The sequence below is a fragment of the Anabrus simplex genome, chromosome 7, assembly GCF_040414725.1.
Source record: "Anabrus simplex isolate iqAnaSimp1 chromosome 7, ASM4041472v1, whole genome shotgun sequence".
Classification (NCBI taxonomy): Eukaryota; Metazoa; Arthropoda; class Insecta; order Orthoptera; family Tettigoniidae; genus Anabrus; species Anabrus simplex.
In genome coordinates this window covers 69,757,089-69,775,353 of record NC_090271.1, presented here as the reverse complement: position 1 = coordinate 69,775,353, position 18,265 = coordinate 69,757,089, and the positions used below count along the sequence as shown (strand labels likewise).

Here is an 18,265-nt window from a genome sequence, read left to right as displayed (position 1 = left end):
TACAATTTTGAATTCCACACCAGTGTCATCTGATGTCCAAAGACCTCGCAAATTCAGGTAGGAAGCTTTCAAAATTCGTAACTTTAATAAAACACTGCTTTAATTTGTGCAGTCGTTGAGTTCACAGCATCTCTCTCCCATGAGTAATTATTTTGATTGCCTTCTATCCATACATTTGTAAATTTGGTTATGTCGCTCACTGTATTATCAGTGGAAAAATAGTATCCACACATCTAGTGGAGTGCATGTTTCAACAGCTTATCTCCACACTTGAAGTAAATGGGTTCTTATTGTATTGCTAGCAAGGGTCCTTACATTTTTAAGCAGTGCGTGAATGTTCCAGTGTGTTGCCCTATCTCTTCCAATATACACGGATTGGCTTACTGTTTTCTTCCTCATCTAGTTCACCAAGTTCCTGTAATTCATCAACAGAAATTTCTGAACAGGAATCGTGATCACTGTCTTTCATTTACTCCATCAGTTGGCATCTGTTCTGTTTCTTCAGAAAATAATTGTCTTCAAAATGATCTTTTGCTATTTACATTTATGAGATCTTACCACTGCTCATGTTCGACATTGTCCAACAATCTCTGAATTATTTTGTTTTCTTTGCCTAATTTATGTCACTGCGGAATGTCAGAAGACAGTACTGAAATTTTTACACAGTGGTTTGCACAAGAACCTAAACTTCTACCATTGAAAGAATAAAGTAGATATAAACAAACATTTTGTATCACTCGGTGAGGTCCACGTCTCACTGCCTGCTCATTACGTCAATAAGAACGTAAATGAAAGTTGACAGATAGAGACATATGAAAATATTTGAGACATGATAACATAAATAGGTAAATACGTAAATACAACTTGACAGATATAGACATATGAAAATATTTGAGATACAGTGTCAGAAATACATCATCATTGCTATAAGATATTGCGCCGTTCCCGCGTCCAGGCATGGACACAAGAGATCCTGACTAGCTCTAACTTCAATAAATCTGGTAACTAAGTTCTACGGGTGTGAGTTCCGAAACAGAAAAACGTCCAGGTCGATCAACGGTAGTCTCTAACTAACGCAGAAAGACGTCTCTTACTCGTATCTAGTTAGGTACCATTCTCATTAACTCTTATGGAAATTGTCGTCGCTTGTTACTACTACAGTCTTACAACTAATTCTTATTCTAAGAACACAGAAAAAGAGTGTTTAGGTTTCACTATTCCATATTTATTTAAATATTAAATCAAATATTCAAGAAATTATCTCAAATTTTTACTAATGAAGTAGCTCTTGTAATGAGTGACTCATTGTCAACCTAATAATTCATGTCCGTCAACAACTTTTAGCGAAATCACATCTCCCGACTTCAACCTAAATGAATGCCTTCTCGGCTTAAATTGCTTCCTTTCATAAACTCATTAATCTCCGAAATCATCAATTATTAGCATAAATTACATGTAACATCTGGGAAATTCTTGAAAAAGCTACGTTTTCCTCCGTATATAATTCACCTACAGAGCTGGGCGATGACCAAATAAATTAAATTGAACACAGATAATGGTATTTACAAGTGCCTTCTTGGCAAGAAAATAAACATTAAAATTAAGTACATTAAGAATATAGGATGCATCCACAAAGAAGAAAATAAAAATCCTATTAACTATTATTTACAGTCTTTCTAGTGGTACTCTCTCGAGAAAATAAAGAAACGCTAATGGAATTTCTGAGTTAATGCTCAGTCAAGAAATGGAGTTCAAGTTGTTTGAGTCAATTATTCTTGGGATCCGCATTAGATTCTGTTAATTAACACCTAATACCTACTCTAAAAACTGTCACATTACTTAAATTTTCGCTGACTGATTGTCTGGCTGCAGTTTTAAGACTATCAATAAGGCTATTATAAAGCTCTTCTTGCATTGTTTTGACAAGTACACTCGTATATGTTTTACATTTTAAACATTCCTTTCTGCCTACTTATTTGTTTCTTAGACGCTCATATTTCCTGGTGTCACACATCATGAGCTAAGCTACGTCCATTGTAAGCCGTAATCACCCTACAAGCAACATTCTCGCAAGATTTAATTTATGAACTTAAGGTAATATGACCTTAGCTTATTGACATTAGACTACGTGCGTACGAAGTAGCAAGAAACGTCACCACACTTATCATACAGAGTTATCATAGCACATGCTACCAATGGAAAATCTACTTGATCATATGACACTATTTCCAACTAAAAGAAAAATGATTCTCCTTTGAAAATCTAGGTCACCAGTGATCAGCCTATAGGTTGAAATTTATCCAGAAATGTAATTATATACAGTGAGAGTTTTCAAGATCATCCTAAGTAAATCAGTGAAGGCTCAAATCTTATCTAGAGTACATATATGCTTCTCTAGGCAACCTAATATGGATAAAAACATTGCACTACACGTCTCGAGTTCATATCCTAAGCTAGATAAAATGCGTAGGCTCCAGAATTATTGCATGGAATCGGTGAGAATTCAGTGACCTACTCAGATACATCATTTGAAGTCACGAGATCTTACTTCGTACAACTATGACTATCTCTCTCGAAGAAAACAATAACTACAACCATCATACATCATTAACAACTCTGTATCATATCCATGACGCGTCAATTACAACTCATATTTCATATAAAGCCACTCTATCACTTCATCATACGTAGATCATTACCTTGACTTGCACATCAACGTGCCGTGACATTCCTAAAATGCCTACTTTACTTACTACTGTCATAGTGCCAAATTTAACGTGAACGTGGAGTAGTCTACTGCCATATTCCTTCATAAAACACATCCTATGTATGATCTCGAACTGATTGACGTTGCTTAAATTTAGGACACGCAGGTATTAATGCCAACTTCACTCTTTACACTTCACTGATAATAATAATAACTCTAGCTATCTCTCCTCACATATCACTGGAAAACATTGCGATCGGAAAATCACTTGGTGACCACGCCTACAAATGGAATTGACGTTTTATACGGATGAGTACCTACTTCCAATCACCTCAGCTAGATGTTTATCTACGCACTGTCTTCGCACAAACAAACATTAACATGCAACAAAAGAAAATAATATATTCTTACTTACGAAAACGACTTGGATAATGGACTTAGCTTTGCTCAAGATGGTCTCGGTGTTTCCTCATCTCCGGTCATCTGAGACTAGGATCTCGTCATCTGGTTCCTCCACAAGTGGTCGGGTACATCGTAGCTTCTCAACATTGATCACTGGTCATCCGGGACAGCCAACATCGTCTCGCCTCGTCAGGATCCAAGCAGCATCGCCTTGCTTCCTTACAGACCCATGGTGAAGACTCGTGCGTATGAAACAGAACAATGATAGAATATTTGACTCATTGCTGACATCTTCCAATTAATATAGCTCTTGCGTTGCTCAGATTGCATAGTTTTTACTGGGGTACAGTTGATCCAAATAAATAGTTCAAAATCGTCTAAGACAGATGTTCTGTATATTCTGATTTGAAAATAAATTTCTTTCCGCTATCTTTTTATTAGCCTAAATGCATTCAATCACTGGTCCGTAGGTGTCTTTCAATGTTAAACGGTATCGGGAAGATTTTACTGAGGGCTTGCGCCACTGCGTGACGTAGTTCTACTGTAATATATTTTATCTCTTCTTTTACGTCTTTAATCTCCCGCGCGGCGTTTAAATCTTGATCTCCGCAGATTAGCGTGTAGTCGCGAATTAATTTTCGTCTTCCAGTTCCTAGTATTTAGCTCCGCTGGATAATCCCTTTTTAAATCGAGTCTTGCGTCTTCTTAACACATCGAAGTCAGATTATATAATAAATGATGAGCATTTTTTTTTCTTGAATAATGGTTTCAAATAATGTCCATCTGTCATTTTTTTCTGCGCCTTCTATACGCGGCCATTACCGTAACCGACCGACGAAAAGACTTACAATTCGGCCCGTATTGATGTTAAATGCATTTTATTTGACATTTGACCGCAGAGACTCCATCTTTGTTACTACAGCTCTTATAAAGAACTGTGAAACGGCACATTAACTTCCCCTACGTTGAAAGAAATATATGGCTTGCTATATATTTATTATATTCGACTTCCTTCTTATAATGGGACTTTTCACTGTTCTTTATGAGTTCTCTTTTGTATTATTACTCCTTTCTTCGGAACAATCTGTTTATTCATGACGTAAGTGGCTTCAATCTGTATTTCTTTGCTTCGTCATCACCTGAGATGGTTTGCCCCTTCTCTATTCCTTGAAATATAACTTGATGTTTGCACTGTTATGTACTCCTTTACTGTTTCCATTTAAGTCGTGAATTTCGTATGCATTATTTCTGAATGAACGGTTAATCCTAAATGGTTCTTCAAATAAATGCAGGAATTTCGCGAAGATTTTGTTCGTTACACTGGAAATTGCGGGTTTCTTTATTAATACAAGGTCGCCTTTCTTCAACTCAGGTTTGAATTTCTTATGTTGTACTCTCCTTAACCTTCTCTGTGCTTGTCTGTACACTGCGTTATGAAATAACTGTGAATTTTGGAATCCAATGCGTTCTTTATATTCTCAACCTCACCTTCTAATTCAAAATCGGCGTTTTTTTTTTTTGCTTGTTATCTTTTCAATTTCTCTTCTACATTCGAATTCTCTCGCGTTTGGATCGAGGATTTGTTCTTCCTGTTTCCTCTTTTTGTATCTCTGCAACTCAAGACTCTCCGCTCCCTCTACATCAGCGTTGACGTCCTGTTCTCTAATTGCTTTCTCCCACTTGATCTTCTCGTTTCGGTCTTGATTTACTTCGCGTATAGGTCTCCGATTATAAGTTTCCCTTTCTTGGTTGTCTCTCATATTTCTTTTTCCGTAACCATACCTTCCTCTGAAATTATTTCTTCCTCTGTTTTCTCTATACGGGTTCCTGTATCGCATGTTGGGTCTATATGCTCTATTTCCCCTATATGCTTCTTGGTTGTAGGACCCTTTCCTGCAATAGCATTTTTCTTCATCTCTCCTTCCACTCTCCTGGTTTCCCCATTGTCTCTTCCTGTTCATTTTTCCTCTTTCTTCAGGGGTATTTCCATCGATGTTTTCCTGTGTGAGCACATTAACCGTTTCTTCACCGTAAGCATTCCTAATCATTCTTTGAGGGTGTGGTGCTGTAGTCATATCGATCTGTCTAAGTGTCGTTTCCATTTGCACTGCCGTAGTTGGATTAGCAGTAGCCAGCAGTCTTTGTATATCTGAGGGAAATTGTCGTTGTATCGTCTTGATCGCTTCAAGCTCACTGGGCGGCGAATCAAGGTCTTGAAAACGGTGAAACTGGTAGGCGAAGTAATCACTAAACCCTGTTTGACCATTCGTGGCATACTTGCGAGAGTACAACTCTAGACGTAAATTCTGCTGCATCTCCGGACTCCAAAATTTCTGTAAGAACGCCGTTTTAAAGTCACTATACTCATGGAAAGTGTATTTAAATGCTTGGAACCATAAGCTTGGATTAGCATCTAAATGCTTTTCCACTATTTTCAATTTCTTTTCCTCAGCGATGCCATGTTCCTTGAAGTAATCCTCCATTTCCCTAAGGAAACGTTTGGGCGAAATACTGGTGGAATTATTAAAGTGCTTCGGTCTATCATCGAAAGTTTTTATGACGTTAATAATCGTAGGATAACCACTGTTTCCGTTATCCACATTTGTCTCCCCCATACTGTGGTTAGAACGTGTGACTGGTATGGGTGTCACTTCTCTTTCATTTATTTGAAACTCAACTCCTCTGTTCCGCTCGCTACTAGACATCATAACAGTCTTTCCTGGTCCTTCCTCCCGAATTTCTCGTAGCTGAGCTTGCATTTGTCTAAGCCCTTCTTCAGATTTCGATATTCTTTGGTTTAATTCATCCTTATGTTGTTCTATTTCGTCCCTTATCTCCGTTATTCTGCTTCCAATTTGGTTTGCAGCCTGGTCGTACTTCTTTTCCAGACTTATACTCGTGGTTTGCACGTCCTCACCTAGTTTTCCTATACTTTCCTCACATAATCTCCACTTTTCTTGGGAATCTAGGCTTAATTTTTCCATATTATCTGATAAATCCTTTATTACATTCTCCTTTAAAGACTGGAGATAGTTATTGTTCCCTGTCATTTCTTTCCTAATTTCGTTTATTTCTTCTCGTATCTCTCGGTTCTTCTCCTCCATACTTCCACTAATTTCAGCTTTCCATTCATCTATATTGTTCTTCATCTCCTCCATCATTATCTTATGTCTTTCTTCTTGTTCCCTAGTCACCTCTTCCATCTTCTCCTGGTATTTATTCATTTCTTCCTTTTGTTCTTGATGACCTCTCCTTATTTCCTCCATCATTTCTTTATGTTTCTCTTCCATAAATCTTTGGTATCGTTCCTCTTGTTCTTGCTTCTCTCTCTTCCTTTCTTCTTCCTGTTTCTTCTCCTTCGCCTCACGTTCCTGTCTCTCTTTATTCTTCACTTCTTCCTGCTTCTTCTCCTTCTCCTCTCGTTCCTGTCTCTCTTTCTTGGATTCTTCATCACGTTTATCCATCCTTTCCATGATCTCCTTTAACCTTTCCTCCTGCTTTCTCATTTCTTCCTGCCTCTCTTTCTTACCTTCCTCATCGCGTCTTCTAGCTTCTTCATCACGCTTTCTGTTCTCTTCCAATCTCTCCTTTCTAGCTTCTTCATCGCGCTTTCTAGCTTCTTCATCGCGCTTTCTGTTCTCTTCCATCATTTCTTTTATAGCCTGCAACAATCCCTGATGCTCTTCTTTCTGTCTTCTTTCTTTCTCTTCCTGTTCTTTTTGATATTTCTCTTGTTCCTCTTCTTGGTCTTTCCGATACTGCTCTTGTTCTTCTTGTTGTTCCCTTTGATACTCCTCAAATTGAGCTTTCAAATGGCTTAACGTCGTCATATCGATATTTAATTATTATTCTAAATTCTAAAAATCCTAATAAACTCTATGTTTTCCCTAAATTCTCCACAACTCAAGTTCTCCAGCAATGTCTCTCCCACTACTCCAATCAACAATATATATATTCAGCAAATAAACAGGCAGGCTTCACTACTTGGATCTGATTCAGCTCACGATGTTGACCCAATCACACTAGGAAATATGAGGTACTTGTTCATGTACTTATGACTCCAATTCTTAACTGAAAATAACTCAAATAACCTCTTACAATCTATCTCTTATATCTAAGTTACATCTAAATAAATTGACATATTAGCGGTAATCTATCCTTCTTTCCGAGTTCTGATTGCTACCAGCTATTTTCTGTTATTCTCTTCAGAGCAATCATCCATTTCTTCTCTCTCCTATTCCATTATCTATATTGGGCATCTACTCGTTCTCACAGTCTAATATCTTGCTGTGTCTACTTCGATCCCATAAGATAATAACGCATAACAGTCCAGTAAAGAAATTACCGTACGACATCTCCATCTCCATGCAATCATCTTGCTGTTACAATCAATAATTCCTCATCCATTAATTCCTAAAGTATCTCCTTCATCTTACCCACTTCTCTTGAGTAAATTCTCCCATTTTACTCTAATATTGCACCAAAGATCCGTCATTCGACTATCATCTCTGTTATCTTCTTACCAGGTTTCCCGATGTTTTCCTCATTCTTATTGCTACATATGGGAATCGACCTCTTCACAGTTCTGTGTCTTATTCTTTCTTTTGGAATTCCCACGACGACTTTCTCTTGAATTTCCACATACATGAGTATCTCAAAAATTCTATTTGGTTTGCAACCAACAGTTCCCGTGGCGTTCTTCTCCATTCGCATCACGTTGAGGCGCCATTTTCTACTTGGCGACCAACGGTTCTTGACCACGGCGTCTTTCTCAAATTGCCTCACGTATGGGCGACATTTTCTACTTGCGCCGTTCCCGCGTCCAGGCATGGACACAAGAGATCCTGACTAGCTCTAACTTCAATAAATCTGGTAACTAAGTTCTACGGGTGTGAGTTCCGAAACAGAAAAACGTCCAGGTCGATCAACGGTAGTCTCTAACTAACGCAGAAAGACGTCTCTTACTCGTATCTAGTTAGGTACCATTCTCATTAACTCTTATGGAAATTGTCGTCGCTTGTTACTACTACAGTCTTACAACTAATTCTTATTCTAAGAACACAGAAAAAGAGTGTTTAGGTTTCACTATTCCATATTTATTTAAATATTAAATCAAATATTCAAGAAATTATCTCAAATTTTTACTAATGAAGTAGCTCTTGTAATGAGTGACTCATTGTCAACCTAATAATTCATGTCCGTCAACAACTTTTAGCGAAATCACATCTCCCGACTTCAACCTAAATGAATGCCTTCTCGGCTTAAATTGCTTCCTTTCATAAACTCATTAATCTCCGAAATCATCAATTATTAGCATAAATTACATGTAACATCTGGGAAATTCTTGAAAAAGCTACGTTTTCCTCCGTATATAATTCACCTACAGAGCTGGGCGATGACCAAATAAATTAAATTGAACACAGATAATGGTATTTACAAGTGCCTTCTTGGCAAGAAAATAAACATTAAAATTAAGTACATTAAGAATATAGGATGCATCCACAAAGAAGAAAATAAAAATCCTATTAACTATTATTTACAGTCTTTCTAGTGGTACTCTCTCGAGAAAATAAAGAAACGCTAATGGAATTTCTGAGTTAATGCTCAGTCAAGAAATGGAGTTCAAGTTGTTTGAGTCAATTATTCTTGGGATCCGCATTAGATTCTGTTAATTAACACCTAATACCTACTCTAAAAACTGTCACATTACTTAAATTTTCGCTGACTGATTGTCTGGCTGCAGTTTTAAGACTATCAATAAGGCTATTATAAAGCTCTTCTTGCATTGTTTTGACAAGTACACTCGTATATGTTTTACATTTTAAACATTCCTTTCTGCCTACTTATTTGTTTCTTAGACGCTCATATTTCCTGGTGTCACACATCATGAGCTAAGCTACGTCCATTGTAAGCCGTAATCACCCTACAAGCAACATTCTCGCAAGATTTAATTTATGAACTTAAGGTAATATGACCTTAGCTTATTGACATTAGACTACGTGCGTACGAAGTAGCAAGAAACGTCACCACACTTATCATACAGAGTTATCATAGCACATGCTACCAATGGAAAATCTACTTGATCATATGACACTATTTCCAACTAAAAGAAAAATGATTCTCCTTTGAAAATCTAGGTCACCAGTGATCAGCCTATAGGTTGAAATTTATCCAGAAATGTAATTATATACAGTGAGAGTTTTCAAGATCATCCTAAGTAAATCAGTGAAGGCTCAAATCTTATCTAGAGTACATATATGCTTCTCTAAGGCAACCTAATATGGATAAAAACATTGCACTACACGTCTCGAGTTCATATCCTAAGCTAGATAAAATGCGTAGGCTCCAGAATTATTGCATGGAATCGGCGAGAATTCAGTGACCTACTCAGATACATCATTTGAAGTCACGAGATCTTACTTCGTATAACTATGACTATCTCTCTCGAAGAAAACAATAACTACAACCATCATACATCATTAACAACTCTATATCATATCCATGACGCGTCAATTACAACTCATATTTCATATAAAGCCACTCTATCACTTCATCATACGTAGATCATTACCTTGACTTGCACATCAACGTGCCGTGACATTCCTAAAATGCCTACTTTACTTACTACTGTCATAGTGCCAAATTTAACGTGAACGTGGAGTAGTCTACTGCCATATTCCTTCATAAAACACATCCTATGTATGATCTCGAACTGATTGACGTTGCTTAAATTTAGGACACGCAGGTATTAATGCCAACTTCACTCTTTACACTTCACTGATAATAATAATAACTCTAGCTATCTCTCCTCACATATCACTGGAAAACATTGCGATCGGAAAATCACTTGGTGACCACGCCTACAAATGGAATTGACGTTTTATACGGATGAGTACCTACTTCCAATCACCTCAGCTAGATGTTTATCTACGCACTGTCTTCGCACAAACAAACATTAACATGCAACAAAAGAAAATAATATATTCTTACTTACGAAAACGACTTGGATAATGGACTTAGCTTTGCTCAAGATGGTCTCGGTGTTTCCTCATCTCCGGTCATCTGAGACTAGGATCTCGTCATCTGGTTCCTCCACAAGTGGTCGGGTACATCGTAGCTTCTCAACATTGATCACTGGTCATCCGGGACAGCCAACATCGTCTCGCCTCGTCAGGATCCAAGCAGCATCGCCTTGCTTCCTTACAGACCCATGGTGAAGACTCGTGCGTATGAAACAGAACAATGATAGAATATTTGACTCATTGCTGACATCTTCCAATTAATATAGCTCTTGCGTTGCTCAGATTGCATAGTTTTTACTGGGGTACAGTTGATCCAAATAAATAGTTCAAAATCGTCTAAGACAGATGTTCTGTATATTCTGATTTGAAAATAAATTTCTTTCCGCTATCTTTTTATTAGCCTAAATGCATTCAATCACTGGTCTGTAGGTGTCTTTCAATGTTAAACGGTATCGGGAAGATTTTACTGAGGGCTTGCGCCACTGCGTGACGTAGTTCTACTGTAATATATTTTATCTCTTCTTTTACGTCTTTAATCTCCCGCGCGGCGTTTAAATCTTGATCTCCGCAGATTAGCGTGTAGTCGCGAATTAATTTTCGTCTTCCAGTTCCTAGTATTTAGCTCCGCTGGATAATCCCTTTTTAAATCGAGTCTTGCGTCTTCTTAACACATCGAAGTCAGATTATATAATAAATGATGAGCATTTTTTTTTCTTGAATAATGGTTTCAAATAATGTCCATCTGTCATTTTTTTCTGCGCCTTCTATACGCGGCCATTACCGTAACCGACCGACGAAAAGACTTACAATTCGGCCCGTATTGATGTTAAATGCATTTTATTTGACATTTGACCGCAGAGACTCCATCTTTGTTACTACAGCTCTTATAAAGAACTGTGAAACGGCACAATATATTTGCCACGGAAATGAACAAGTAGGCCTACTTACATGACAGGTATTGGCATTTCCTTTATCTAAACTTGCAAGAGACTTGATTTCCTGTAGAACGGATGATTTGCTGTCACCTACATCACTAGAATGCTCCCCTAAATTGATAACCATTTTTTTCAACTACTGTGTCTATGGCTCTTTCCAGGTACTAATCATTTTCTCTTCGCACACCACATGCTGGACATAAGAACGCTATTGATCAGCTGTCACCTCACAAAATACTGTGTCCATAAGTTTACTCACTTCACAAAATTTGAAAGTGGTGTTAAGGGTGGCAACATAACAGTGGATGTGGATCCACACCTTCTCTATTGGGTTTAATTCGCAGTGATACTGTTGCAGTCTCTTACATATTTCTCGAACATATTTCCTCATCACACATTACGTTTTTACTTCTCAGCCAAGAAATTACTTCAGCTTTCTTCCAGGATTTGTTTGGGATACATTCTAACTTCACACTGTAATAAGGAGCATTGTCTAACATGATTTAAATACATCATCATTCATTTCATCATGCTAGTCTCCGATTTTTTGGCTCGAACACAAGATCACCACCCTCCACAGAACCGTCATCACATTAATTGTGCTACACTATCAGTCACTTACCCCTCCCTGTTGGATTTTTAGCCCTGTGCATAAACCTGAAAGAAATGCCTGTTTCTTCAACTTTACAGTAGTGTAATTCCAATATAATTGGTCCATTATTGGACATTATAAATTTTTCAGCTAACTCATTCTTGTTTGCCAGGGTTTTGCCCCAGTGTGCCAATTTGGGCTCATCCAACTAGCACACCTACCAAGACAAATGGCTAGTGCATACCTTGGAGGCCGCTGCATAGGCTACTTGGAACCATCGGCAGTGGCAATGCACTATGAGAGACTTTGTCTCATTTACAAAAATTGATGCCTAGTAGGCCATCAGATGATATAGATATTGATTTCCATTTACAGTAGTGTCTCACCTCTTTGATGTTGTATGCCCTTCTTTAATCTACGTCTCATCCAAATAGTATACTTTCCGCCCCTGTTGTCTAAATTCTCTTGTCTTGCAGAGATAATGCCTACATCACAATATAATATCATCTCTATCCACTACGATGCTTTTTCTGTTTCTGCTGATGAACTCGAAACGTATTTCTTTCAGTAGTGTGTGATGCGAGGACTCTTGTAAATCTGGGAGTTCAGGATCTGAATTTACAGCTGATAACACTTTGTTAAATGTAGAGGTTTTATTGTTTTAAAAAAAAATATGTGCACTTCCCTGGATGGCAGAATGAACAAATTCATTGCACTCCACATCCGAAATCCAAAACACTTCTAACACACGGCCCCTTTTTACCCGGTGTGGTAACACAGCCGGTAGTAAAAAATTCTTTCCACACACTGTAAACACTTGCAGACACACGAGTGAACTTGGATATTAATTTCACACTCATCAATTGAACTGTCGGGATATGTTTCCATAAGCTTATTAAATATATTTAAGACAATAGTCCTCTCTCCACTTTTCAGAGGTTTACCTCGCTTATGCTTTATATCACTAACCATTGGAATGAACTTACTCAAGGTCATGCAGTCATGCCTCACCTTTCTTGTGGTTGACAGCTACTGGTACCAGATTAATAGGGATTTCCGTGAGCAGATACCATATATTTAAGTTATTGACCAGAAGCTTAGAACAACAACATAATTTTCAGTCTTCACATTCAGTTGTATCTCAATCATTCAGAAACAACAACTTTCACAAACAACCTATATTTTTAAATTTAGAAATGGACTCTCTTCTGGGCAAAAAAAAAAAAGGAAAGAAGTGTGAACCAGTCAAAGACATGCAGTTTTGTTTGCACTTAAGTTATTCTCTTGTTGGAAGGAGTTTAGATAAGAGGTTGCACACAGAAGAAAACTCCAGCTCACTGAGAAATGCATGGTGTTGCACACGGACAAATACTCCAGGCGTTCATGGAAAGCACACCCGCACTGATGACGATTGCTGCCAGACTAAAACTTCCTCACCACTAGCCAACAGTAAGAGGAATTTATTGAGAGGATCCTATGAAATTACACATTCTTAATTATTTAGAGCCTCAAGGAAAACCTGTGTGCAACTTCTCAAAGGTTACAGTCACTCTGAATTTGATAAAAGATATTCATTTGACATGAGATAACATCCACATGCAATAATTACGGTGCATAACAGCGGAGTGTTGAGGGAAGGGGCACATTGCCATGCAAGCTTACTGGGTTTGAACAAAACAGGATTCATAAAAATATACTGTAATAAGTTAAAGTACTGTATCACCATCATATTAAGAGGCAACTCATTTTGTCTAAACATGTAAAGAAATTAAATATTATTTAAAATACTGCCATAAGCTATTTTTGTATTTAAGGCACAGTGACATTTAAATTTCGTATGTTTTTTAGGCATTTTACAATTCATTCCCTTTCTTTCCACATCTCCTTAACTTTCTCGAATTTTTCCTCGTTCATGGGAAATTTCCCTCAGTTTGGGACCACTGGTCCCGAGGCCTCTTATGTATTGGTACTGTAAATCTATTTAATTAATTACCACTGATCTGCATTTAGGGTAGTCGTCCAGGTGGCAGATTCCTTATCAGTTGTTTACCTAGTCTTTCCTTAAAAAATTTCAAAAAATTTGTAAATTTATCCAACACCTCCCTTGGTAAATTATTCCAATCCCTAACTCCTCTTCCTGTAAATTAACCTCATTCTTAGTGTTAATAATTTTTTTTTTCTGTGGAAGTATACTAAATTTTAAACCAATATCTTGTCTGGCTCCATGGCTAAATGGTTAGCGTGCTGGTATTTGGTCCAGAGGGTCCCAGGCTCAATTCCTGCTGGGTCAGAGATTTTAACCTTAAATGGTTAATTCCCTTGGCTTGGGGACTGGGTGTTAGTGCTGTCCCCAACATTCCTGCAACTCACACACCACACACAACAGTATCCTCCACCACAATAACACGCAGTTCCCTACTCGCCCACCCTTATTGGAGGGTCTGCCGTACCCGGCTAGAAATAGCCACACGAAATTAACTAATATCTTGATTGGTGTATCTTCCATATCATTTTAAGAATATTACATACATACATCATCAATACAGACTGTTATGCCTTTCAGTGTTCAGTCTGCAAGCCTCTATGAATTTACTAAACATTGCCACAATCCTCTATTTGCAACTAGTGTTGTGGCCTCATTTGATACTATACCTCTTATCTTTGAATCGTTAGAAACTGAGTCTAACCATCTTCGTCTTGGTCTCCCTCTACTTCTCTTACCCTCCATAACAGAGTCCATTCTTCTCCTAGGCAACCTATCCTCCTCCATTCGCCTAACATGATCCCACCACCAAAGCCGGTTTATGCGTACAGCTTCATCCATCGACTTCATTCCCTAACTTAGGCTTTATATCCTCATTCCGAGTACCCTCCTGCCATTTTTTCCGCCTGTTTGTACCAGCAATCATTCTCGCTACTTTCATGTCTGTTACATCTAACTTATGAATAAGATATCCTGAGTCCACCCAGCTTTCACTCCTGTAGAGCAAAGTTGGTCTAAAAACAGACCGATGTAAGATAGTTTCGTCCGGCAGCTGAATTCCTTCTTTCAGAATACTGTTGATTGCAACTGCCAGCTCACTGCATTAGCTTTACTGCACCTTGATTCAATCTCACTTACTATATTACCATCCTGGGAGAACACACATCCTAAATACTTGAAATTATCTACTTGTTCCAGCTTTGTATCACCAATCTGACATTTAATTCTCTTGGATTACTTACCTACTGACAACAATTTAGTCTTTGAAAGGCTAATTTTATTACCATACTCATTGCACCTATTTTCATGTTCCAAGATATACTGCAGGCTTTCAGCACAATCTGCCATCAAGACCAAGTCAACAGCATAGGCCAGACTGCTTACTACATTTCCACCTAAGAGTCCCTCCCTGCCACTTTATACCTTTCATCAGATGATCCATGTAAACTACGAACAGCAAAGGTGAAAGATTACAACCTTGTCTGATCCCTGTAAGTACCGTGAACCAAGAACTCATTCTACCATCAATTCCCACTGCAGCCCAATTGTCAACATAGGCCTAATGCCTTTGATTGATTTTAATAATCTACCCTTGATCCCATAGTCCCCTAGTATGGTGAACGTCTTTTCCCTTGGTACCCTGTCATATGCTTTCTATAGATCTATGAAACATAAACACAAATGTCTGTTCCTCTCGTAGCATTTTTCAATTACCTGGTGCATACTGTAAATCTGATCCAGTCAGCCCCCTCTGTGATCTGAAACCACACTGGTTTCCATCCACCTTCCTCTCAACCACTGATCGCACCCTCCCTTCCAATATGCCAGCGAATACTTTCCCTGGTATACTAATCAATGAGATATCTCAATAGCTGTCGCAATCCTCCCTGTTCCCTTGCTTATACATAGGCTGCTTTTGTCCAATCTGAAGGTACCTTACCAACACTCCTTGCTAGTTTTATTACTCTATGAAGCCATTTCATTCCTGCCTTCCCACTATATTTCACCATTTCAGGTCTAATTTCATCTATTCCTGTTGCTTTATGACAATGGAGTTTATTTACCACCTTTTCCACTTTCACTGGAGTAATTTCACCAACATCATTTTCCTCCTTCCCATGAGCTCGGTTATTCATGACACCACCAGGAATATTTCCTTTTAAGTTGAGAAGATTTTCAAAATATTCTCTCCACCTGTCCAGTAATTCCCTGGAATCTATTATAAGTTTACCTGAATTACCCGAAACACTCTTCATTTCCTTTTTCCTTCCCTTCCTAAGATTCTTTATTACTGTCCAGAAAGGTTTCCCTGCTTCCTGACCTAACCTTTCCAGGTTATTACCAAAATCTTCCCGCGACTTCTTTTTGGATTCAACAACTATTTGTTACGCTCCGTTTCTTTCATCTATGTACAATTTCCTGTCTGCATTAGCCCTTGTTTGGAGCCATTTCTGATAAGCCTTCTTTTTACATTTACAAGCTGTTCTCACTTCATCATTCCATCAAGATGTTTGCTTTTTCCCATCTTTACACACAGTTGTTCCTAGGCATTCTCTTGCTGTTTCTACTACAGAATCCTTGTATGCCACCTTTTCTCTTTCTATATCCTGTATCTGCTTACTGTCCACTGTTAGGAACTTCTCACTAATCCTATCCATGTACTTCTGTCTTAATTTCCTCGCCCTGGAGATTTTCTATCCTTATTCGTTTGCAGGCAGATTTCACTTTCTCTGTCCTAGGCCTGGAGATACTTAGTTCACTACAGATCAGATAGTAGTCTGTATCATCGAAAAATCCTCAGAAAACCTGTACTTTCCTAACAGATTTCCTGAATTCAAAGTCAGTTAAAATATAATCTATTATAGATGTGGTTCCCCTACCCTCCCATTTGTAGTGGTGAATAGCCTTATCCTTGAAGAATGTATTCGTAACTGCTAAACCCATACTTGCACAGAAGTTGTGCAAACACTTCCCATTCCTTTTAGTTTCCATATCTTCTCCACATTTGCCAATCACTATTTTGTATCTTTCAGTTCTATTTCCAACTCTTTCATTGAAATCACCCATTAGCACTATCCTATCCTTGCTGTTCACCCTGACTACGATGTCACTGAATGCTTCATAAAACTTGTTAACTTCATCCTCATTTGCACCCTCGCTGAGACAATTCTCGTCCTAATTTCTCCACTTGCCATATCTACCTACATCATTCACTCATTTACATGCCTAACAGAAACTATGTTGCGTGCCATAGTGTTCCTGATGAACAGCCCTATCCCACACTCTGCCCTTCCCTTTTTAATACCTTTCAAGTACACTTTATAATCTTCTATCTCCCTTTGCCCGAGTAGCATTTACTCCTAGCACATCCAGATGCATCCTCTTTGCTGACTCAGCCAGTTCTACTTTCTTCCTTCCATAAGCCCCATTAATATTGTTAGCTCCTCATCGAATTCCATTTCGTTCACTAAGCTGTTTCCAATGAGTTCTTCGCCTGTCAAATGGGAGTGGGACTCCGTTACTCCCATAAGTCCGAGGCTTGCTAAAAATGTTCTGAGCTTGGTAAATTCATGAAGCAGGATGCTACCCTACTTATAGTCCAAGTGAGGATCTCTCCTCTAATGGGTTAGGGACCGCCGGTGGATTGTAATAGTCCTAGCCACCTGAGCACAAGGAGGGCCATGACTCAAAATATGTCGGAGATACCCACTCCCATTCCGTAGCAACTGGTATCCCGAATCTCAGGACCACTTACTAGGCCACTCAGCCATTGTCCATGGTTCACGAACAAGGTCGTGACTACAGTATCCCTCACCATTGAACCACTTAAGAATATTTATGTGGATATTTATTATATGTATGGCCAACAGTTTTTACACATCTGTCAGCTAATACCTTAAAGCAAAAGGGATAACATTGATGATGTATGCGATAGGTGTTCATCTGCGGTCCATATCCCCATTGGTTGTTCCTTACTTCACGAGGAGAGCTACGAACTCATCTTATGGGAATCGACGGAGCCGTGACATGCTTTGCCCCATTCCACAATGTGAACTGTCCACAGGGTTTCCTCTACTTCAACAAGAAGGTAAGAGTACTGTTGGTGCTGAGTTTTTTTTTGTTACAGTTTCTTTTGTTGTTTAGTCCTTTTTATTTTTATATGTAGACTGTATATACATCTGTATAAAATAATATTGTTATATCACTGTGAAATATTTGCTGGAATTCTGTTGAATCATCTCCAAATAGCCTCTGAAAAGGTGCTTCCTGAATCCCAATACAGGTTCCATCCCTCAATAGGCACTACTGATATGATGTGCTGTGCTAGACAACTCTAGGAAAAGTGCCTAGAACAACAAAAGCTTTTGCTTTCTACGATCTGGGAAAGGCCTTTAATACAATGCCTAGAGAAGCAATGTGCATGGTTTTAAGGTGATATTAGGCTGCCTGGAACACTTTGTTGGATTGATACAGGTACTGCATGAAAATGTGCTTGGACAAGTGTTGTCACTAATGGGCTTAAGGCTGTGTCCCTTGCACGAACATTCTTTGCCTTGTACCTGGCAACCATGCTCTATGAGATATCATCTTAGAACAACACAGATGTGGAACTGAAGTACAGTT

At 38.4% G+C, this 18,265-nt stretch overlaps 2 protein-coding genes across 3 annotated transcripts in view; one reads left to right on the top strand and one right to left on the bottom strand.

Moving 5' to 3' along the window:
* Cpsf160 (cleavage and polyadenylation specificity factor subunit 1) overlaps window positions 1-18,265 on the top strand; it is a 277,975-nt gene that overhangs the window by 155,404 nt on the left and 104,306 nt on the right. For both annotated transcript variants that reach the window (XM_067151119.2, XM_067151118.2), the window contains exon 16: window positions 17,577-17,729. In XM_067151119.2, coding sequence (XP_067007220.1) covers window positions 17,577-17,729 — 153 coding nt within the window. The remainder of the gene's footprint in view (window positions 1-17,576; window positions 17,730-18,265) is intronic.
* Window positions 1-18,265, bottom strand: part of LOC136877253 (uncharacterized) — a 285,454-nt gene that overhangs the window by 252,625 nt on the left and 14,564 nt on the right. The window lies entirely within an intron of this gene.